Source organism: Phocoena phocoena, chromosome 7 (genome assembly GCF_963924675.1).
Source record: "Phocoena phocoena chromosome 7, mPhoPho1.1, whole genome shotgun sequence".
NCBI lineage: Eukaryota > Metazoa > Chordata > Mammalia > Artiodactyla > Phocoenidae > Phocoena > Phocoena phocoena.
This window is the reverse complement of record NC_089225.1, coordinates 95,909,970-95,932,829: the sequence shown is the minus strand read 5'-3', so window position 1 is coordinate 95,932,829 and position 22,860 is coordinate 95,909,970. Positions and strand designations below refer to the sequence as shown.

The window sequence follows — 22,860 nt, the reverse complement described above, 5'->3', positions numbered from 1 at the left end:
TTCCGCAGCTGCTCTCCTGCCCCTCCCTTGCTAAGATGTGGAATGAGATAACCACAGCTGGGAGCCAGGGGAGCTTTATTCAGTCAGGGTGGGGTCGTATAGGGGCAGGGTCTCCGATCCAGAGGTGCGGGGATAAGTGGAGATGGGCTTGGTGGCCAAGATGGACGGATGCTTCTAGTAGGAACGAGCAGGGGCCCCTCCCCTAGTTCAAGTCGAGGTCCATGCTGCTTTGGTTGCTGGTGTGGTAGGCGGGGCTGGGTCCAGGACTGCCCTGGGGTCTTCCCCGCAGCACCCGGAGCCACCTCTGGGCGGCCGCCCTCCAGGGGGCCGTGTAGCGCTGGTCACCCAGCCCCATGGCCACGGGCACGGCCGCCGCACTGGCGCTGCCCAGGGAGATGAGGGACAGCAGAGTTCCGGGCCCCAGCGGCGGGCGCTGCTCATAGGCCAGGACGGAGAGGAGCAGGGTGGCCACGTAGGGCCCCCAGCATAGCCCGAAGAGCAACGTGGCTCCAGCCTGTGCCCTGGCCTGCCGCCAGGTGAGGGCGCGGGCCAGGGCCGAGGGCGCGCCGCGGCACACGGCCCGCTCCAGCCGGCGGATGTCCTGCAGCTGACGGCGGGCGGTGGCCAGCACGTGGACCGAGAGAAGGGCGGCAGCGCCCACGGTGGGCAGCAGGACCCCATAGACTTCGAGGTAGAGGTAGGGGGCTGGGAAGACAGCCTGGGAGCTGCAGTTGGCCCCAGGGGCCCAGTGGTTCCAGCCCAGGGCAGGCAGGCTGGCAAAGAGCAGGGGGCCAGCCCAGGTGAGGAGCAGGGCCGTCCGGGTGCTCCCGCGGGGCCGCAGAGGCCGCAGCACTGCCATGTAGCGCTCCCCGTGCACCAGCAGGAGGTTGGCAAGCAGGGAGAGGAAGGAGAAATTGGGAGCCAAGTAGAGGAAGAGGCAGGACCAGTAGCCTCGGCGGCTCTGGTTCCATAGGCCTGGCAGCACGGGCAGCGCCAGCCCGGTGAGCAGCCCGGCCAGCAGCAGGCTCAGGAAGAAGCAGCCAGCGGGTGGGCCGCGCAGGCGGTGGTCCCTGGCGATGCCCAGGGCCAGGAACAGGTTGGCAGCGACGATGAGGCTTGCCAGGGCCAGGGAGAGCCCCAGGGCCCCTGCGGGAATGGGGCTGGGCATCTCCCTGGTGCTGTTGGGTGTCATCTTGGGCCTGGGGACGGGGGAGGCCTGGAGCAGCAGCGGGCATGCCTAGACGGAAGGTGGGGCAACCGGAGTTAGGGTGGGGCTGCAGGTCACTGTCTGCTCGGCAAGGCTGCACATTAATCCAGAGGTCGCAGACCAACAGACTGTGGGCCATATCCTGTTTGCTGATACACATTTTCCCCCCAATGAATCGCCAATTAAAATTTACATAAAAATTCATATTTTGGGCTTAAATAAAATCAGGTCCTGCCTGTATGATAGCAACCAGCTGGAGTTGAGTTGTGGCTGCCTTCAGACAGCTCCCACAGTCCCCACCCAGCCCCCTCGCCCATTTCTGTTATCTGTCTGGTCCTCTCTGGGCAGCTGTGTTTATGCCTCTGTTTAGGCTGAAAAGTGGACCCACCCATCCCCAAAGCATTTTGACCATCCCTGCCTCCACCAGGTGAGGCATCTAACAAATGAGCTGACAGGATAGGATAGGGTCTGGCTGGTGTGTAGTGGTCCTCTGGCCAGCCAACAGCTGATGGCCTCCTTCGGGCTGGGGCCAGAGCCGGGACAAGGGACTCGGGGTGGGTGCTAAATGAAGGAGGGCGGTCCTTGTCTTCAGATGCTCGCAGGCTCGTGGGCACCCGCGCATTAAGAGGTGGTAGGTTGCTAAGGATTCGGGGTGCAGGTAGGGGCAGAGGGCTCACTGAGTTAGTGATGAGGCCAGGGCAGTGGGTGGCAGCAAGGGGTTGCCCGGTCCCTTGCACCTCCCCTCCATCCGCCCTGTCACCGGTTACACCTCAGTGAGCAGCCTCTGGGTAGGACTTCCAGCCCATAAACTTGACGCGTCCCTACCTCTCTAGCAACAGGGCCTTTTCCTGGGAACTGGAGGAGGGGAGGAGTTGCTGGGAGGGGGGAGGGTTGGCAGTGAATGAGCAGATGCCGGCGGCAGAGGGCTGAAGCAAGCCCAGAGAGGGAGGAGGAGCCGCTGGGCAGGGCCTGGCCTCTCTGTGGCTCTGACCTGTCTCAGTCCTCCCATGCCCTGTCCCCACTGCCACATCATAGGGATGGGGGACAGGGGAGGGGTCCTGGGCCCTGTGGGAACTCCTGCTTCTGTCAACGGGAGCAGCCGCTGTTGCTAGGATTAAAGTCAAGAGGGAAAGGATTCCTACCTGCCCCCTCCCCCGGGTCAGAGGATTAGAGGGCCCCACGGCCACCCTGAGCGCAGGAGATGTTGCCCCTTCTATCCCCAGCTCCCCTCAGGTCCCCCCAAGCTTCTGCACCCCTTTACCCTCAGCTTCTGTTTCTTCTTCCTCAACCTCCCCCAGTGCCGTCCGCTGGGAACATCTTTGCCTCTCCAGCGTCCCTTCAGTTTCTGTTCCCCTTCATCCCTGCACTGTCAACTTTATTAAACCCCAGGAGACCTCAGAGTCCGTTACTTCAAACCTGGACTCTGGAGTCATGGGCTGGAGCTCCCAGCTCTTCGCTGGAGTGAGTCTCCCACCCTACCTCCAACAGACCAGCGAGAAAGGCAGGGTCAGCTGCCAGGGCAACTTCCCAGCAGTCTTATGGGTGTGCTGGCTGTGTGACCTGCACAAGCCGGAGGCTCTGGTGGCTCGGGCTGCGTGCAATGGCCTCTGCAAGATCTGGGGTCGAGGTCTCCAGGTGTGGCCCCGGGGGCCGGGTGGGGAAGGGGGAGAGGGGGTAGCTACTCACATGGCTGTGAGGGACAGGTGTTGCTCCCCCAGCCTGGGCTTTCCTCTGAGTGTCAGGGAGTTGCCGCAGCCAGCGCTGCAGGGCTTCTGGCGATGTCTGGTGTCCTGACCGGTGAGGGCATGGTACCTCCACTGTGCGAGGACAGCAGGGCCCCGGCTCTCCACTGCTCTCCCTGGCTCTGCCCTCGCCTGGGTTCCTGGAGGGATGGAGCTGAGGCTGGCGGGGATCAGCCTGGCCCCGCCCCTGGTGGGTGGGACCTGGCACACCCTGAGCTGCAGTACTGGGAGGCCTTCCTCCCCTTTCTCCAGTGCCCCCTCCTTACCCTCCTGTACCAGTGGCCCCCTCTCCAGCTACTGGCCATAGCTTGCCACCAAGAAGGCAGGTCACCCAGCTTGGAGCCCTCTGGCCCGCTACTGCTTAGCTAATCTGAGAAATGCATTCCAGCTAGTGAACAATGATTTAGTCTACCTTCTCCACTTCCCAGCCCATATATTTACATTTTATGGACCTTAAACCCCTGGAGTGGCCAAGCCAGCTGACAGCGCATTCAATTCTGCCAGTCCGCATAGTGGTGTGTGTCTGATGGTGGTGGTGGTGGTGGGGGGGATGTTTGGAATATGAGAATCTTCACTGCCCGCCCTTCCTATCACCTGGTAGGGAATTTCAGCTTATAAAGCCAGGCTTGCCTTCCAGAATCTGGGGTCATTCCATACTTTTCTCAACTACTTTGTGAGTCAAGTTCTGGGCTCTGAGGCACAAATAGCTCTGGGGTTGTGACTTGGGGCAAGCTACCTCTGGGCCTCAATTTTCTCACCTGTAAAATGGAAACAAGGAAAACCACCTGTCACTGTTGTTGTGGGGAATACCATGGGATAACATGTAACTGCGTACATCCCAGTACCTGACACCTAATGGGGGAGGGTTCTCAACCAGTGATTCCCTTCCTCCCTCCTCCATGACGACTAAGGGGCATGAGCCAGTGCTGGAATCCGAAAGCCTGGGTTTAAATCTCAGAATCCTTTTTGGATCCTATTCTTTGGCTGTTTAAACGAGTAAATTATTAAAGTTCTCTTACTTTAATTTCCTCATCTGCAAAATGGGGCTCATATTGTATTCACCTCTTGTGAGACTATATGAGAAAATGTGTGGGGGACTTTGGCAGTCTAGCGGTTAAGACTCTGCGCTTCCACTGCCGGGGACACAGGTTGGATCCCTCGCCGTTGGGATCCTGCATGCTGCCCGGTGCAGCCAAAAAAAAAAAAAAAAAAGCGTGTGATAAGGACTTGGGTCAGTGCTCGGCACAGAAGCACACAATGAAAGGGATTTCTGGCCTTCTCTGCACATCCCTTCCCTCCAGCCACCTGTCCCCTCTAAGAATTCCATTGAGAAAGGCTGATAGAGAGCCTGTGCAAAGCAAGAGGGGAATGACACTTTCACTCCACAGGGAAACACAAGAAACTAGGCAGAGTGAGAGGAAGGGCAAGTTCAAGGCTAGGAAGCCCCAATTTCCAGCTTGTGTCAAGTGACGCTTTGGGGTGAGGGAGACAAGCAGTTACACTCTCTTGAGGCCTGAAGTGGGAGGGAACAGGCTAAAACTGCAGCGAGAAAGCTGGAGGTTAGACATTAGGAAAACACTCCTTGTAGACGGAGCAAGGGGTTTTCTGTGCTCTCTCGGTGAGACCTGGGCCTGAAGGCCTGAGAGGTCTAGCTCTGCCAACCCTGCACAGCAGTCAGGAGTCCTGGAGAGAAGGACCTCTGTTGGGACAAAAACTGGGAAGAGGAAAGCACCCAGCCTCAAACCCATCCTCAAGGGAGCTGGTGGGTGGGAGGATGCTGCATTCCAGTGGACGCTCTCGGCCCCATGCTATCTGGCGGTGCAGAAGTCAGAGGCTCTGGGAGAGTTCACCCTGGGGCCTTGACAGAAGTGGGAGTGGGGCCTCTCATGTTGGATTGCCAGGAATAAACAGACCTCCTTCTGTTCCCAGCCCTGGCCTCCTCCCTGCAGGATCCAAGATGTCTGTGTTTCTTCTTCGCTACTCTGTCTAAACACTGTGTGGGATGACGTGTAAAGGAGAACAAGTTCGGGAGCCAGAGCCGGGGAGCCTGGGTTCTGTCCTCAGCTCAGCCCTGTTTCCTCCTTATTGGATCATTTAGTTCCTCTCTGTTCCATCAGTCCCTGGGACTGACTTATCCCCAGCCTTCTCTCCTTCGCCCACAAGAGGGCTCTGGTGCAGACAGTTTGCAGATGCTCCATCCAGCGGATCTGTGGGCCCTAGAGTTCCCCACCTCAGTCCCCGCTCTCCTCTCACGTAGAGCCTGTATCATGGTGTCCAATCTGGACTGTGGCAGGAGATCCACCTGGGTCTCCTTCGTGCACCCCATTCTCCTGGAAATTTTTCTGTCGGCCCTGGGTGGCTCCCCATAGGCTCCGGCTGATGAGCCCTTGGGAGCCTCTGAAGGGCTCTGGGGACAGTCCTGTGACCAAGTCTGGCCAGGATCCTGGCTTCAGGAAGACTTTAAAGTCAGCTATATGGGCAGAGGAAACTCTGGTCCTTCCTGTCAGGGCTAAACGACAGATTCTTCAAGCCTCCCTCGGAGTCACACAAACTGCAGTGCTTTTAGCAATCCCCAGAAGGGGGAAGCATTGAATTCAAAATGGCCCCCAGAGCTGACCCAGGCTTTGGTCTTAGGTCTCTGTAGCTGCTGGGACGAGGGTCCCTCAGGCCTACTGGGAATGAGACTGAAGGGAACTAAAATGGTAACTGTCAAGTATCAGCTCTGGGTAGAAGGGCTGACGCAGCAGCTGGCATTACTTACTTCCTCTTCCTGGCTTCAACTTCATGTCCTCTGGTTCCACACCTCCACTTCCTGTTTCAGTCTTATTTGCTTTTCCATCAAGCTCCTGGTTCTTAGCTTGCCCAGGTCGCACTTTATCCAGAGTTGGAGCTTCCCACTAACACCCTTCTCACCCCACGCAGCAGTTTGAGGGCCACCAAACAGTGAAAAATATCACCGTTTTTGGTAAGGACCTGAAAAACCTCAATGCAGAGTGACCTTGGTTTATGCTGGACTTGGCTTCTCAGCAGTCCTGCCACTCTGATCCTCTTACGAGTACAAGAATGTAACTAAGATTTATTAGACGGTGTTATCAATGATAATTATAGGCATTATAAATGCCTACAATGCGATAGGCACTTACTATCTGTTCTCTATTCCTTTTTAAGAGCCCTGTGAAATAGTTGGTGTCATGTCCAAAGATGAGGCCATCGGGGCTCAGATTAAGAAATTTACCCAGTCACATGGCTATTAAGTGGTGGAACATGGATTCAAACCCAGGTCTGTCTTAAACACTGCTTCCACCCCTCCAGCTTATATCCCAGCTCATCTATACCTCCCAGGTATGGACCTTCAGGGTAAGGCAGCAAATTAGCAGCAGTTGAGACTAGATCCCGTTTTTCGTCACCCACATCCTCTCAGCATGCTGACCCTCGGCTTGAGACCTCCCTCCTCCTACAATTCTATGGGCTTTGGCTGAAGTTACAGTGTGCCTTTGTCCACAAAGGGGACAGAGGGTCCTTGAGAAAGAGTTAACTGTGCCCTGGAAACAGATGAAGACAAAGGAGCATGTCTGGAGAGGGGTGTTCACCAGCATGGGTTTTTATGCTGACAAAGTCTTGGAATTAAGACAATTCCTTAGGGTTTATTAAAAAATATTTAATGCCTCTTTTTCTCCTAACTCTGTATTTTCTAAGCAACTCTGGTTTTGCCATTTACAGCACTTTTCAGAAGTCTGATCGCCATTATTGGCAAAATACAGTGAGTTCCAACTTACTAAGGAGTTATGTTCTAAAGTCAGCAGGAGAGCAAAAATAACTTCTGGCCAAAATTACCCTTGCAAACCCCTTCAATAGCTCCTGGGGTACAGAACACATCTACGTCACTGTCTCTCAATAGATCTAATTTGGCCCAGTTTTCCATCCACCAGAAGTAGGTGATGAGGTGCCACATCCCAGGAAAACACTGGGAAGACTCGATGTGAACTCTCTCCACTGAGTCATGCAGCCCCACCAAGCGGACAGCACTCTCCCGGACACATATTTGTTGAGGGGATGGGAACGTAACTGATCCTGAGTAAAACGAAGCCAGGATAACTAAATGACCTGTTGCTTTTAAATCTGATCATGACCCACAGTAAAAAGACATTTTTACAATCTAGTCAACATGTCTATAACTAAATCAGTACTTACCCTTAATAGGAGTGACGCCTTCTGATTAGTATATATATAGTATTCTATTTTTAAAAAACGCTGATGAAGTCACACGTGAAAAAAAATGCACGGAAGACACAACACACACACACAAATGAGTGTATGCAAAACTGGTGAAGTCTGAGCAAGGCTGGGATTGTGTCAGTGTCAACTTCCTGGCTGTGATATTGCACTACAGAATTTCTATACTATTTCTTACAACTGCAGTGAATGTACAATTATCTCACAATAGTGTAGGAAATAAAAATGTCAGGACATTTCACAATTCATTAACAGTCTCAAACCAGTTTGAAACACACTGAACTAGATGGAGACAAAAGGGAAAGCAAGAAGGTAGAAACCATTAGGGTCACCCTTAGACCGTTTTAGGTGCCCCTAAAGTTCTTTTCTTCACCAAGCCAACTTTCTGAACCAATTGTATTTTAGGGATCAGTGGGGACAGCAGGATACCTTGCTAGGCTCTGTCCTGTTTATTAGGTAAGCATCTCCCACAGTGAGTTTTGTGGAATGCCAGGCTACTGGGCTCTTGTGTGAGAAAGAAACTGTGCCCAGTTGTTTGCATTAGACCCACAATGACCTGCAGAACCACACACACCATGAAACACATTTGGGGAAACGTTATACATTATTCAAGATAAAAGACTTCACCAGAAAACACATTATAAAGTGCCTGTCACTGTCCTGCAAGCTTCTTGGCCACAGCCAAGACTTAGTAACCAAGCTTTACAGTGAGCATGTTTAAGTTTACCCAGAAATGCCAACTAAGAGCTTACCAGTGAGCCATTCTCTCCTCTACAGGGAGGCTGGCGGGGGGTGGGGTGGGGAGGGGCCTCCGGAACCTAAGCTTTTACAGTGCAGGTTTGCAGGTTCAAGGGCAGTACTGGTGCACACTTCATCCCTCCTCCTCTCTTGTTTGGACTCACAGTCCAGAAACCCAGTGAATTCTCATGTAAGATAGAAAGATTTTCTTTATTAATGACCCCAACCGTGTTTCTTTAGATACAGGAGTTCTGAACTCAAATACTTAGGAGAAAACAAGTTAAGATTGCATTATCCTGCAACTCATTACCAGTAACATACTGCAAAGCAAAACAGCTTGGAAAAGAGGGGGAGGAGAAGGGGAGTGAGGGAGGGAAGATAAAGAAAAGGAATTAAGTTGATCAAGTGGAATTCGTTTTTTTCCTTTAAATTCTTGGGAACCATGAAGTCCTTGCAAGCACAGCTCGTTTTTGCAGATTATTTTCCAAACGTGTACAAAATGGAACCAAAACGGAGAATCCCTTAAGAACCTGAAGAGGTGCAACATTAAAAGCTACGATTATCCAGTAGCAAGTGTTCCAGCCTTCAGCTGCCAGCCGCTTCCTCTTCCTGTTCCCAAGAGTTAGCGGGATGAAAACGTCTTCCCCCTTCAAAAGCAGAGAGTAAGTGTGAAGGCTGGTTTCTGTTCACCTTTCCGTCCACCTCATGCTCTGGGCTAGGAATGGGGTCCCGGAAGAGACAGCAAACACGAGGTGGTAAGGTTCCTCAGGCAGAGCTATGTAGGAATTCCAGGCACGGGCTAAGGTCCAGCTTTCACAGAAATGTCTCATCATCTCTTCCTCCCTATTGAATATTTTGGGGTACCAAGTAATACCTGTGCTAGTAAGCCCACGAGGACAGTAAATGTACCAAGTTAGACAGGAGAATCACCTGCCCACAATTTCTGGATGGCCTAGACCTATCTGCATTTCAGACTGGGCTCAATCCTCTAACGAGTAAAGAATTCAGGGTCTTCCTACACAGTTTATGCCTATTCGGGCTAGCAGACAGCAGTTCCTTAAATCTTTCACCACGGGGGCAGGATGTTCAAAGAAGCAACCCTCCAAACTTCCAAGGTTAAAGGTGCTTCGTGCTGTCATGTGGTGACTACACTCAGCCACAGAACACTTGCCTGACTTAAGGTTCCTGAACTGGGGTGTCCTGTTCCACCCAGTTTTTCCCCAGAATAGCCAACTTTGGGAACAGGCTGGTTCCCAAAGATAGAGGGTGTGCATTTGGTAAAGCATCCTGGAAGCTAGAGCTGAGAACTATGGGAAACTGAGGCAAAAATACAGGGGCTAAAACTTTCCTGCCCTGAATGTGTCATCCAACCCAAAATGAAACTAAAATATTTTGTTATCCATTCCCCAATAAAAAGCTCACGTGTATTCAATTCAGGCAGAGCTCTGTGGGGTGCTGACAGTTGGCTTCTGATCATAGCAGACCCGCCACGCGCCTTCATGCTGCTCTGGGTTCTGAAACCTCACACAGCAGGGCAGGGGTCCCGGCTTCTTCTGCCCACCCTTGGGAACACGATCTGGTTTTCAGGGTGGATGCAGTTGTTTACCTCACCCTTCTCCTTTCTGGGGCCCACCTCTGCCAATGACATCACCGGACAGAAAAAGGCAAAGCTGTTCCTCGTAAGTTCCAGGAAGGAGGTTTAGGGACAGTTTGCTGATTTCACGGATTCATCTTTTCCCAGTCCCCCATCAGGACAGGGAATTGTCCCTGCCCTCTGTCCACTGCACTCGCTTTGCAATGACCCCCCCACGACCGCCTGCTGGCTGCGTTGGCAGGGGAGAAGCCGTGCAGGGAGACACTGGGTGGTGGCCGCCGGGTGGGCCCTTCTCCTGAATGGACAAGGCAGTTACAGGGCTGACGGTGACACAGCAGCTCATGATGTCCAGCCTTCCTGTTCGGTGGGCGACAGGCTGGCCAGGTCAGGTTGCCTTCTGCTGGCTCACCTCCTGGCCTCTACTGAACTGCCTGTCTCTTCATTGGGCCCTGAAAGTGGCACAGAATTGGCTGCCTCACACTCAAGGTCACCAAAGTGGTGTGAGTGAGAGAAGCAAGCAGGGAAAGGGGGACCTGTAAACTCCAGGACGGAGGCAAGGCTCTGCAAGGCAGCGAGAGCGTGCGTCCGCCGGGGCACACCCCCTGCTGCCTCCCCACCTTGGGAGTTCTGCCTATTTTAGGGTATGCCACGAAGCTGGCATCTGTGGCCGTGCCACGGTAGGAGTGATACTGCCACGGCACGTGGGCACCTCTCTCTAGGCAGAGGATTGAGCTGTGGACTGAACACTCCGCTGGCTCTGGGCAGTGGGATGAGCTACTATAGAGAAAGGCCTTTGGTACCAATTTCCTAACGAAGAGACAGGCAGCCTCTAAAGCCTGAAGAAGGCAGGGGCGACTTAACTTGTTCTGTGTAAATGTCTGAAGTTAAAAACCCTCTGCTCAGGCAAGCAAGAGTCTGGCACCTCTCTCATCCTGTTGAACGGCAGCAGAAGCTAGCTTGGCAGAAGAGGCCAGGGGAAGGAGCCTGAAGCCCTAGGCACATCATACCTACTGAAGGTTCCCCCCAAGATTACGGGGTGCTGGCAAATGCACTGGCTGTGAGGGTTGTGGGCAGGCTTAGTTCACCTCAAGATTTTTAGCTCAGTGGGCACAAAAGACAGCAGACCAGCACTTATTACCCTACCTGGAGAACAGGACTGCCTAAACTTCACCAGAGGGGGACCCAAGATCTGGCACCTGGCACAGACCCAAATCCCCAGGCCTCAGACCATGCTGGCCTCCTGCATGTAGAGCCTCACACCATTTAGGGCTCTCATCATCTCCATCCCTGATAAAGGTAACTTCCTCTCCATGCAAAATTCCTTCCGCGAAGTGGACCAGGAAAAAGAATACTTAGGGGTGGTTCCAGGCCTATTTACTCAACTAAATGTCCTTAAGCAAATTACTTCATTTCTCCAAGAAGACCCTGAGAAGGACAAGACTGGCCCCTCAACTCAGGCCCAAAGAGAACACAGCTGATGTCAGTAAAAAGGTCCCTCTGTATTTTATCCTAGCTGCCACTCTCCTCGCTCATAAAGATGTAGAAACAAGGAAACCCACTGAGAAGCGAAAACCTGTGTGTCCCATCTTTAGTCTGCTGGGCAGCTACAGGCCCAACCCTGCCTGCCTCACATGCAGCTACTGTCCAGACACCTGGGCCACCGACACCACTACCTCCTTCTTGGTGAGCTTAGGAGAGGAAGGTGGTCCTTCTGCAGGACGGTGTGACTCACGTGATTGTTTTCATTTCTTTTTTCTCAGCATCTGGGCGTGCACGATTCAGCACCTTGAGGAAGTCAGATGTTTTTGCCCGCATACGTGTGTGAATATAGGCCTGGAGGCAAACACAATGGGTACTGAAGCAGAGTCATCTTCTAGAAAGACAGCTTTGCTCTAATTAGCAGAAATTATCAGGAAGGTCTGGGAATATGCACCCTAGGGTTGACACAGGGCCATGCAAGGAAGCATATATTCACCTCTCTGCTATGGGGAGGGGTGAGTGAGAGATGGAGAAAGGCCATGACTTCTTGAAGCCTCTAGAACCACCTACAAGAGGTCATAGCAAGAGCCTGGACTACAGAGATGACTTTCTACGGCATCACCTCTGGTGGAGAGAGTGGCCCAGAGCACAGGACACTGAGGCGCTGCAGCTGCTCTCACTCACCTTTGAGCACTTGATGTGGTAGTGCAGGTAGTCCCGGAACGTGTGGATCAGGTTGATGGTGTTGTCTCGAGCACTGGCGTTGGTGTGGCGAGGGAACAGCACTGGGCGGCGGTGGGGGAGGGGGATAGGCAAGGCGTCAGGGTCTAATAACACCAATGCCAAAGGGCGGGACGACCAGCAGCCTACAGTCAGCTCCATCTCTCCCTCCTTAAGGACCGTCCACTCATTTCATTATGCCTGGGCTTTGTCAGGGTTTCCTGCCAGTGAGTGCAAATGGAGGCGATCATGGTCGAAAACCAGAGCTCCTCAGGGAAAGGGTTTGGCCCTGGCATTCATTCCAGGTCTGGATTCTCTGGCTGTGCACTGTGAAATCTACTCCGTCTGCCACACACCTATGAGCTCCTGCCTCTGCAGCTCAGCAGTCTCTCTGGAGGATGACACTACTGGCTACCTGGGTGGACTGTGGAGCAATCAGGATTAGAGAACAAAGCCTGCCTGTCCTAGGTCCTTGGTGCTGAAGCAGAGTAAGTTTTCAGATAGACTAGATCCACAGAGGGTCATGTAGTCTGTGGTGAAAACCAAAGAGCAAGGGAGAAGGAGCTGAGCGCTCTTGATGAGGATGGGCAGGAGAAGCTGCTTGGGCTGGGGGCTGAGAAAAGCCCCCCTGCCGCCAATCCCCTGAAGCCCTGTGCAGTCACTCAGCCCTGCGCCTGGGCCGACCCGCACACCTCTCCTTCTGGCTCCCTGGAGCCCTCTCTATCTTCTGCACCCACTCTACTCAGTGGTCCCACCATAAGTAAAATCCTCAAGTATAAAGATTTGTTGAAATGAAAAGGAATGCCTCATAAGAAAGGGTGGGACCCCTTTGTCAGCTTGCCCTGAGAGAAAAGAGCACCAGGCCAGGAGATAACTACATTGCAAAGGTGCTGAGATGCTAGTGGCTGTAAGTTTACCATCAGTTTAGGTACCATAAAGAGAGATGCTGCCAAATTAAACTGTGGCAGGCTGCGAATTGTGAGCTGTGTGCCAAACTCAGAGAGTAACGTGAAAAAACAATGTACCTTAGATTTAATGAAACCTGGTAAATCAACTCGCTCATCTTCGGTAAGCTGGTGCACCTTCAGCACTGAGGTGAATTAAAGAAAACTCCAGAAAGGGGGACATTTTAGTGGCATCTGGGGCAGTGGGTGAACAAGCTGCGGTTCTAAACCGTCAGCTATAATGATGAGCCAGCTCACTAGGCTGAAGCAACTGTAACAGGGGAGCACGTGAATTTTTTCAGGGGGAAAGTGGAGTAAGTGAATCATGGCTGGAGCTCTGGTCTAAATCAGCAAAACACCAAGAAACGCCAAAGGACACAGTACGCCCACCAGCTGCTTAGCGATGCTTATGTGGCCCTAACTCTTCACACTTGATATCACAGGCTACACTTTTTTCCTTAGGACTTAGGAAAAACAGGGAAAAAAGGAAAATGATTACTGTATAAAAATAGCACTCGACTTGTACTAGCGTCCGTGGCAGGCCTCCTACAGTCATGGCAGCGGCAACAGGAACGATCGATATGCCTGCTTTCGCCCCCACCCCCCTTAACCACTTCAGCTGCAGTATGAACCCATCAAGGTGCGCAAACGCGTCAACCCGCCCCACTCACCGAAGGTAATGTAGCCGATGTTGTCGCCCACGGCGGCATCGGTGTCTTTCAGCTCGAGAGGAGGTTCCCTGTGGCTAAAGAGGACCTGTGGGGCTGTGTGGCTGGCTCTGCGTCCTTCTTTGAACTCCTGCCAGGATGAAGCAAAAAGCAACCAGAAGAGAATGTGGTGTGAGATGAACGGCAACTTACGCTCCAGGGTGTGCCCTATGGGTGTGACCTCTGAGCCCTCTGACCAGCAGAGGCTAATAATAACCTGCACCTAATGTGAAATATTACAAGTGCTGGCTGCTATCAATGCACTTCAGATTCAGAGGAGAGATCACAAAGTACTTAACAAGCCCGATCTTCAATGAGTGTGGAAAAGCACTGTTAATCCTTTTGCCTTTCTCTTGCTTTGGAAGAACATAGGTGATAAAATTACTTCTGAGACTAAACAGACAGCAAATTGCAAAGCACTGGGAGAACCAGATTACATTCAGGATAATGACTACTGCTTATTAGTCTCTTTTGATTTAACGTGACAAGAGGTTACATTTTTCAGGAAATTTAAAAAATTTCTGGGTGAATGGAACCCAAGCTTTAGCTTGATTAAGACTTCAAGTTGGGGACTTCACTGGTGGTGCAGTGGTTGAGAATCCGACTGCCAATGCAGGGGACGTGGGTTCAATCCCTGATCCAGGAAGATCCCACATGCCGCGGAGCAACTAAGCCCGTGAGCCGCAACTACAGAAGCCCGTGTGCCGCAACTACTGAGCCCGAGTGCTGCAACTACTGAAGCCCGGTGCCTAGAGCCTGTGTTCCACAACAAGAGAACCCACCACAATGAGAAGCCTGCGTACCGCAATGAAGAGTAGTCCCCACGCAACCAAAAAAAAAAAGACTTCGAGCTGAAGTCTTAACTCATTTAACCTCTGCACACAAAGCCCTTTATGAGCTGACCAATTTTTCATCCCTCCTCTCACCCCACCTCCACTTCTTCCAGTTTCATGAATACTATGCTTTCTCTGGGCTCTGAGCCTTTGCACAAGTCTTGTTTCACTGAGGTAACTTAGACCCTGTTACTGTTTAGAATTCGTCAATGAGAACTTTAGACCAAATTTAAGCCCTTCTTGGGAGAAGACAACAATGTTAAAGAAGTTGAGCAGTCTTAGAGTTCACTGAGAAAAGGAGACTGTGTGACATGAGAATTGGAAGTCCGACTTTTGACTCTCGCTCTAGAATGGCTCTAGAATGGCCGTGGATGAAATCACCACCACCCTGCATTAAGAGCTCACCCTTGACAAAATGTATCCACCCTCACCAAACTACAGAAAAATGCCTAAGGAAGTAAAACACCAGGCCATTCCTTCCATGTTCTAATCTCCACATCTCAAGCTTTCCCAATCTATACATTCCTGTGTAAACAGACAAGTGATACAAGGAATCCCTGTCTCAACCCAGATCTGCAAGAACAGGACTAGATTTTCCAGCAATGCCAGTAAAACCACTGATTCAAATTCTCTGAGTGATGGCAGAAGGATGGAACCAAAGGCTTTCCAAGGTCTCTGAGTTTTATGAGTATACTGAAAGCATGTTATATAGCCATTTGGTCTGCAACGCTCTTCTACTGCTGCTCAGATATGACCTCTTCTATAACGTTATCTCCAATAGCCTGGGAGTAGCTGGCTGCTCTCCCCTCAGGGTTCCCAAGTCTTTTCTACAAACCTCTACTGTGATACTTTACTATTCATTAATGCATCTGGCTTCCCCACCAGGTTGTAAAAGTTCCTCAAGCCAAGGATCCTGCTTTTATTCATCTCTGTATCTAGTCCTCTGCCCTTCAAAGAGGCTGTCTAGCACATGGCTTGCTGAATGAAAGAAAGCACCTCTACCCTAGCTGACTTCAGTGTCAGTGTCAGGACACTGTAAAGGAGCAGGGACTATGTTTCCATTTGCAGGTAGGAGAATACACACTGATCAGCAAGCCTTCAGTAAATGAGGAAGGATAACACCTGAGGAGGTCTAATGCCCAGTCTGGGATCTCACCTGTTTCACCACCCTGCCTCCTGAGCTCACTGCGTGGCTTCTAAAGGTTGGTGGGAAATAAATTAACATCACTGGGTTAGGTTAGCTCCCCTTTGAATTTTGTTCCCCAAAGGAAAAATACTTGGAGAGGGAGGGAAGGATCCAAGATCATTCAAAATGGAAATTCTTAAAGCAAAGCTTGTGAGATTGCCCTTCTCTAGAAAACACCTTTCATTCTACAACTGGGTTGGGAGGTTCTCTAACTTCTGTCAGTTTTCCTCTTTAGCCTCGGGGGAGAAAACAGAACAGATAATAACTGCCCTCCAGTATTTTCTTGTGTTTAGTAAGCTTCCTGAAGGCTCCAGTTCACTGGTACACGTGGCATTCACAACCAGCTGGAGTATTTGTAAGCCTGTGGTGACTTGGCAGCATTTCAACAGTTCTGTATATGGAAAGTGATACATTTCAAACCTTTCAGACTTGGTTAACAATATACTTCTGATTTGGGGCTATCCTTTAGGCAATCTCATGTTTCTCCTTGGTTTTCTCTCTTACATAACACTTAAAAGCTAATCAACCCACCAGCCAGCAGCTCTCTTTTCCTTAGTGTCTTTGTTACATATGTATCAGCAATACTGCCTCTTTTTTCTCCCTCCAGCTGGGATGTCTTTTGAACATCACAATACTATTTCTTTCCTCCATCAAAGCACAATTGACCATAGGAAGTTTAGAATAAACCCAAATATACACAGAAATTTAGTATATGATAAAGGCAGCATCTTAAAATCAGTAGTGTAAACATGGGCTTTTAGATAATTGCTGCTGGGACCAGTGGGTGGCCACTTAGAAAAAAAGATGTATCCACCTTTCATACCATGTACCAAGAGAAACTCCACACAGGTAATAAGATTTATGTGTAAAATATGAAACTATAAAAACACCAGGAAAATAATACAGGTAAACTTCTTTATAACCTTGCAGTAGGGAAGGAGTTTCTAACTATGACTCAAAATCTGGAAGCCATAAGAGGTTGACCAATTTAACTACGTGAAAATAAAGTTCTGCATGGGGAAAAAGCAAAACAAAACAACAACAAAAACAACTCACAAAGTCTAACGACTAACTGGAAAAAATATTTGCAATTCTTATCACAGAAAAAGGGCTAATCTCCCTAGCATATGAAGAAATTGAGAAGATCAATAACCCAACAGAAAAATGCGTAGGGTACATAAAGAGACATTTCACAGGAAAAAAGAAACAAATAGCCTGCAGCATAAAAAAAGATGTTTTGACCTTGTTCATAAGAAAAGTAGATAGCATTTTTAACCTGTCAGATTGGCAGAAATCCAAAAGTTCAACACTTTGGGGAAATGGACACTCTCATGCATTGGTGGTGGGAGGGCAAATGGCACAACTTCTATGGAGAAGAGTTTGGCAATACCCTCCAAAATTGCTCACTTTGAATCAGTGTTCCCACTTCAGGAAAATATCCTATAGATACAACCCCACATGTATACAGGTAGCAAGGGGCCTCAAAAGGGGCATCTTCACAATTGCCTAAGAGGCAAACTGCTTCTGTCTTGTCTCTGAACATGGAGAAACCAGTGGTTTCCACTTAACTTCTCTTACTTACTGAACTAACTTAAAGATCTAATAATATAAAAAAATCCTAGCTCACCATACTCCAATGTCCAAAAGGGTAACTATTGTTTCTATTGCTTTTCACGTAATAAGCGTTGAGATGAGGATATCTACCAGATTTTCCCTGGTGCTCAGCTCATATGCCTACAAAGATAATGCCCCAAAGCCGAGCACTAGGACATCCTTATGAGTGGGGAATGGAAACTCCCTGTTTTTTTCCTTACGGCAGCAATAAGCATCCCTCTAAGTCTGCCTGCCAAATGACAAAAGCAGGGACTGTGCTCTGCCCAGGTTGGAGGTGCATGCCAGCATGAGAAGACAAAGACCCGCAGCAAGCAGATAGTGACCACAAGAACTGCAAACAGCCTCCCCAGGTCACAACACTCTGTGCTGGGCATCCACTGTTCTCCCTTCTCCTAGAAATTTAAAACAACTAGGCCCAAGACAATGATCAGATGATTTATTCTGGAGGGGAAAACCAGCCAAATAAGTCCAGCTTTCTATGGTCATTTCAAATAAATTATCTCAGCCTTTGAGTGTGGAGAGGGAGGCAGGGCAGATGGCTTCCTGAGCACTGCCTTCTCACATGGTGCCAGGCCCATCACTCACTGGAGAAACTGTCAGTGCAAAAATGCAGACTTTCTTTTTCCTTTTAGAAGTGCCCTACCACATGTACTTTGAGGGAGAGCTTAAGTTCACATGCAAAAAAGAACACACAAAATTCTCCTAAGGAACAAATCTCCAGTACACTCTCCAAGATCAGATCTGTTTAAAGTATAAAAATAAGTTAAGATGTTGTCTGGAATAAAATGGAACAAGACTGGTAAAAAAACAGCCAAATCTAAATATATAGTTCATAGCTTTTAAAATTAGCTTGTCAGTCTGGATTTAGCCCAATTTCTGAGCTACTGCGTTTAATTCCCTTGTCAATTCTGCATAGAAATGCATGAAATGCCTGCCTGAGGCTTACATTTAGGACCCAAGATATACATATCTATATATATATATATATATATATATATACATACACACACACTTTCGTAAGTTTGAGTACTCTCAAATGCTGCGTCAATATTCCAATTTTTCTGCACAGGGACTACAAAATTAGTTTCTGATTAATAAGCTTAAGCACAAAAAGCCACTACATGGACTTCCCTGGTGGCACAGTGGTTAAGAATCCACCTGCCAAAGCAGGGGACGTGGGTTCAATCCCTGGTCCGGGAAGATCCCACATGCCACAGAGCAACTAAACCCATGTGCCACAACTACTGAGCCTGTGCTCCAGAGCCTGCGAGCCACAACTACTGAAGCCCGCACGCCTGAGCCCGTGCTCTGCAACAAGAGAAGCCACCACAATGAGAAGCCTGCGCACAGCAACAAAGAGTAGCCCCCGCTCGCCGCAACTAGAGAAAGCCCATGTGCAGCAACAAAGACCCAACGCAGCCAAAAATAAATAAATTTATAAAAAAAAAAAAAACCAAAAAGCCACCACAGATGGATCAAACTGAGAATATCCTTTTTGCAGATTTCTCTAGCCACTCAGAATGGCTGCACATAAAGTATTCCCACTATATTAAGCACAGTTGTCTTTCAACCTAACCTGGCAAAAGAGATTCTGTCCCAGAATTCTTAAATCTCTTCACCCTGCTAAGGAACAGAATGAACCTACAAGTGTTTTGAAATTTAACCACTGTACTAGATTTTGAATGCTGAGCCATCTCAGAAGAAACCAGCCAGGATACCACTTCACCAATGAGCTCTCACATCCTAAAGCCAGCAACTGGTTAGCAGACAGCATGACAAAGCCACAGCGGGTGTGTTGTGTCAGACCTGAGCCCAACCGCACCAGAAATCCAATTACAAAATGTCCTGCTAAACCCCATTACTCTTCTAGTAGATGAGCTTCTTCTGAGGGAGGCACTCCCTCCATGGGGGCCTCGGTCAAACTCAGGCCCCTTCTCTTCACTGTCAGTTTGACAACTCTACCCTATTAATGCATTACCTACTACTTAAGAATTTTCTCTAGATTCCATTCTAAAAAGACTTTATTTGGGACTAAGCCAAGCCAGTAGACCTTGCTAGAAACTTGAGGAAACATAAGAGGGCAGGAAATGTGACCAAGCTTTAAATTAAAGACCCCACGGCAGGAAGGATGCTTAATATTTAGTCATTTTGTCAGTATGTTTAATACTCAATTCACCCTCTAGTCCAGCCCTGCAAAAGGGCTAAATCCACTAAGAAAAAAAATTCAGTGAGTTTGATGGGGGCTGTTTAATCAAAGGAGCTGCCAGTTCTATGCTCATGGTGTGCTTTGATGACAAGGTGCAAGTCACCAGGCCATGGCTCCCCCCCAAGATGTCTGCTCCATACCTGCATGAACACCTTTCCAATGACCACATCGTCGTCATCCTTAAACACTGTGCTGAAGACTACTGTGACTCTGTCCTTTTTAGACTCAACATACCTGAGGGAAACAAAACCCATGAGAGTGAGTACAGAACCAGAACAGGGTTTTGTCAAGAACTTGCTCTACAAGTGAAGTAGGAGGGTAAAGTCACGAATCTGTTAATTCATAAAACAAGGTGGCCAACAAAGTCAGTATAATAAATGCATGCCAAAATAAATAAATAAATAAATAAATAAATAAATGCATGGCCTATGTGAGGCAAGAGATGAAAATCTCCCAAAGTGGATGTTATTAACTTGTCTACATGCTCCGACATGGAATCTAGAGTTAGTGATTCCCAGAATTCCACTTTAAAGAATGTATTCCTTTATATACTATGAGACTCATAGCATGTAAATGATCCAAGGGTTGCAACAACACAGAACCTACAGTCACCCTCTGCCTCCCGATTATCCAGCTATACTACTGAAGGGGACTCAAAATGATGGTGCCTTCAAGGAAAGCACTGGATTCTCTTTTCATCTTTTGCCAACTTTCAGTATCTGGAGACAAGAAGTGGCCTTTCCCCCTCAACACTTACATCCTGGGTTAAAAAATGTTATGAGAAAGACACTTGGGGGATTCACACAATAGAGTTTAAGGTCTGACTTAGCTGAATGACTTTCAGTAAGCATGCGTGACAGCCACACCAGGCTTCAGGACCAAATTCTATACTCACATGGTCTCATCATCCCTATAATGGATAACTGCCCTGTTCTCTCCTTCCTTGCCCTCTTCTTGGAATTGGAAATATTTCTCGAAGACAGAGGCAAAACAGTTTCGTTTCAACATGCCAGCCTGATGCACGATGGAATCCTTGGATGCAGGCAGATTTTCAAGGTCATATAGCAAAGAGACATTGTATCCTGGAGGGGAAAAAAAAAACACCCAACAATTATATTAAAAAAAACTTTACAGGTTCTAATGACATTTTATTTTGTCTCAATGTCTATACTTTTAACTCAGGTAGAAAGCTGTCCATTCCCATTTACTTCAAAGGGCAAATGAGATGAAATAAAAAATCTTAATTCTTGCAGAATTACTGTAAATATATATACAGCTAATTAACAGATAATATCAAAAATTTGAATCAATATCAAAGATGACTGATTACAAATAAGGAATGGGAGGAAGTCATAATCCTGGAACTTTCATTAGAAATTTAATGTTCCAGACACAGCTGTGAAGGGGGCTGAAGATGCTATCAAGCTATAATATGAGTTACATATTTTCCTCTGAGGTTTAACATGCCAAGTGCCAACACGGCCAGCAGTTGGGTTGCTTTTTGATAATAAAATATACCCGCTTACATGCTATCACAAACCCTGAGGATGGAGGTAGGGAAAAAAACCTAAAAAGGGAAAAAAAAAAGGGTACATATACCTCCCCAATAGATTTGTGTACCCTGCAAAATTTTCAAGGTGCTTAAAAATATTTGACTTCATTTTATCTCCATAAGAATTCTTTGGGGACTTCCCTGGTGGTGCAGTAGTTAAGAATCCGCCTGCCAATGCAGGGGACACGGGTTCGAGTCCTGGTCCGGGAAGATCTCACATGCCGCAGAGCAACTAAGCCTGTGCGCCACAACTGAGCCTGCGCTCTACAGCCCGCAAGCCAAAACTACTGAGCCTGCGTGTCCCAACTATTGAAGCCCGCGCGTCTAGAGCCTGTGCTCCACAAGAGAAGCCACTGCAATGAGAAGCTCTCACACTGCAATGAAGAGTAGCCCCCTCTCGCCACAACTAGAGAAAGCCCGCGTGCAGCAACGAAGACCCAACGCAGCCAAAAATAAATAAATAAAATTAAAAAAAAAAAAAAGAATTATTCGAAATAGGTAGGCCAGAATATGGTTATTCTCATTTTAGAGGGAAAAAGTGGTTCAAAGAAGCAAAGTGCCAGGCCAAATGCAGCATGATATAAAGGTGGAGGCAACTCTTTCTTGAGCTGAACAAAAACTGGGTCCAAATCCTGGCGTTGACACTTCTGGCCTTGGACAAATTGCCTAACTTCTACAATTCCTGCATCTGTTAAAAAAAAGGGTGGTGAGTTGGGGAAGGCTGCTGGGAGAATTAAAAGAACACACAGTATTTAAAGTGCCTGGAACATAGCAGGTCATCAATAAACGGGGCAGTACAGAGACTGAAGTCCGAGTGTACTGACCACTACACTATTGTGCCTCCTTTATAGCGTGTCCAGCACAAATTCCAACAAGGCTGGGATGCTTTATTTTATAACCTAGCCAAATAATACCTGCCCAAAAGCCTACAGATGATTCTGCAAGAGTATCTGTACATCACCGAGGATCGTTTCATATTCTAGACAACTGATCGGAAAAATTTTGCCAGAACTGTATAGATTTCACATTTCCAAGTATCTTAGACCTTTATACTTTGTTACTATTTAATTTTTTCCCAAAAGCAGTCCTGGGGTCTGTGTTTTTTGCTGGATCTATCCTCACTGAGAGCACTGGCTGGCTATCTAAATCTCTGTTCTAGATGGTGCTTAGCACATTTTTGGCACTCCAATATTAAATAATACCAATCACCATTCCATTTTGGATACCTGAAAACCAGATAAATAGACCACAAGATTAGATTAAAAAAGAAAATATTTAAACTTGAGGTTTGCTATTTTTAAGAAGCCAAATAAAACAAACGAAATAAAACTATAACTGAAGCCAGACTTAAGTACGGCTTCTGACATGATGAACATACTGAAGAAAAATAAAAATCTAGTATGCCCTGCTGAGTTTTCCAAACTTGCCTAGATAAATCCATAGAAAAAGAGGAAGAGACATGCTACCTTCACATCTTTTTATACTTCGCACTTGTCTGAACACAAGGCCTGCAATTTGGTAGCGTGTGCTTTAGCACAGAAAGTGGAAGAGAAGGCCCAGAGACAGAAACATAAGCTCTCTGAGTTATACTCTGCTTGTTCTGATAGATTTTAGGACCTGAGCGGTGACAAGCATGTCCGAGAGTTCCTTTATGCTTTTTCTGCTATAGTTCTTTTTCTTTCTTTCTTTCTGAAATTCCTTGATTCCTCTTAAAGCCTACAGTGTTATTTATCTTTTGGCTTTTATTTCTGAGATACGTTTGGACCATCAATTTGGGGATTAACACATTTCAATATTCTTTAGGAGTGCAAAGCTCTCATCCATAAATACTCCTAGTAGCAAGTTACATTCCAAAGGCGCTTTTTCTTTATTATTTTGTTTCCAAAGCAGCATATAAGAGTCACAGGAAGGTGTTCTAATGGGAGTGGTGAGATGGTGTCATGTTGTTGTTGTTGTTGTTTTGCGGTATGTGGGTCTCTCACTGTTGTGGCCTCTCCCGTTGCGGAGCACAGGCTCCGGACGCGCAGGCTCAGCGGCCATGGCTCACGGGCCTAGCCGCTCTGTGGCATGTGGGATCTTCCCGGACCGGGGCACGAACCCGTGCC

General features: G+C 48.5%; 2 protein-coding genes across 2 annotated transcripts in view; both read right to left on the bottom strand.

Annotated features, from left to right (window-relative positions):
- Positions 1–57: 57 nt before the first annotated feature.
- On the bottom strand, positions 58–3,096 carry GPBAR1 (G protein-coupled bile acid receptor 1). The gene is made up of 2 exons (XM_065880952.1): positions 2,894–3,096; positions 58–1,237 (listed from the first exon to the last, which is right to left on the bottom strand). The coding sequence occupies exon 2, from the start codon at positions 1,190–1,192 to the stop codon at positions 203–205; it is 990 nt and encodes a 329-aa protein (XP_065737024.1). The 5' UTR covers positions 1,193–1,237; positions 2,894–3,096; the 3' UTR covers positions 58–202.
- Positions 3,097–8,111: 5,015 nt separating this feature from the next.
- Positions 8,112–22,860, bottom strand: part of ARPC2 (actin related protein 2/3 complex subunit 2) — a 29,864-nt gene continuing 15,115 nt past the window's right edge. Inside the window, exons 6-11 of the mRNA XM_065880427.1 lie at positions 20,099–20,285; positions 19,344–19,437; positions 13,329–13,455; positions 11,678–11,778; positions 11,247–11,347; positions 8,112–8,567 (exon numbers count right to left, since the gene is read on the bottom strand). Coding sequence (XP_065736499.1) covers positions 8,543–8,567; positions 11,247–11,347; positions 11,678–11,778; positions 13,329–13,455; positions 19,344–19,437; positions 20,099–20,285 — 635 coding nt within the window. The 3' untranslated portion in view covers positions 8,112–8,542. The remainder of the gene's footprint in view (positions 8,568–11,246; positions 11,348–11,677; positions 11,779–13,328; positions 13,456–19,343; positions 19,438–20,098; positions 20,286–22,860) is intronic.

Bases quoted from the DNA above. Each gene is read 5' to 3' on its own strand.
- GPBAR1 (XM_065880952.1), bottom strand. From the start codon at position 1,192: ATGACACCCAACAGCACCAGGGAGATGCCCAGCCCCATTCCCGCAGGG.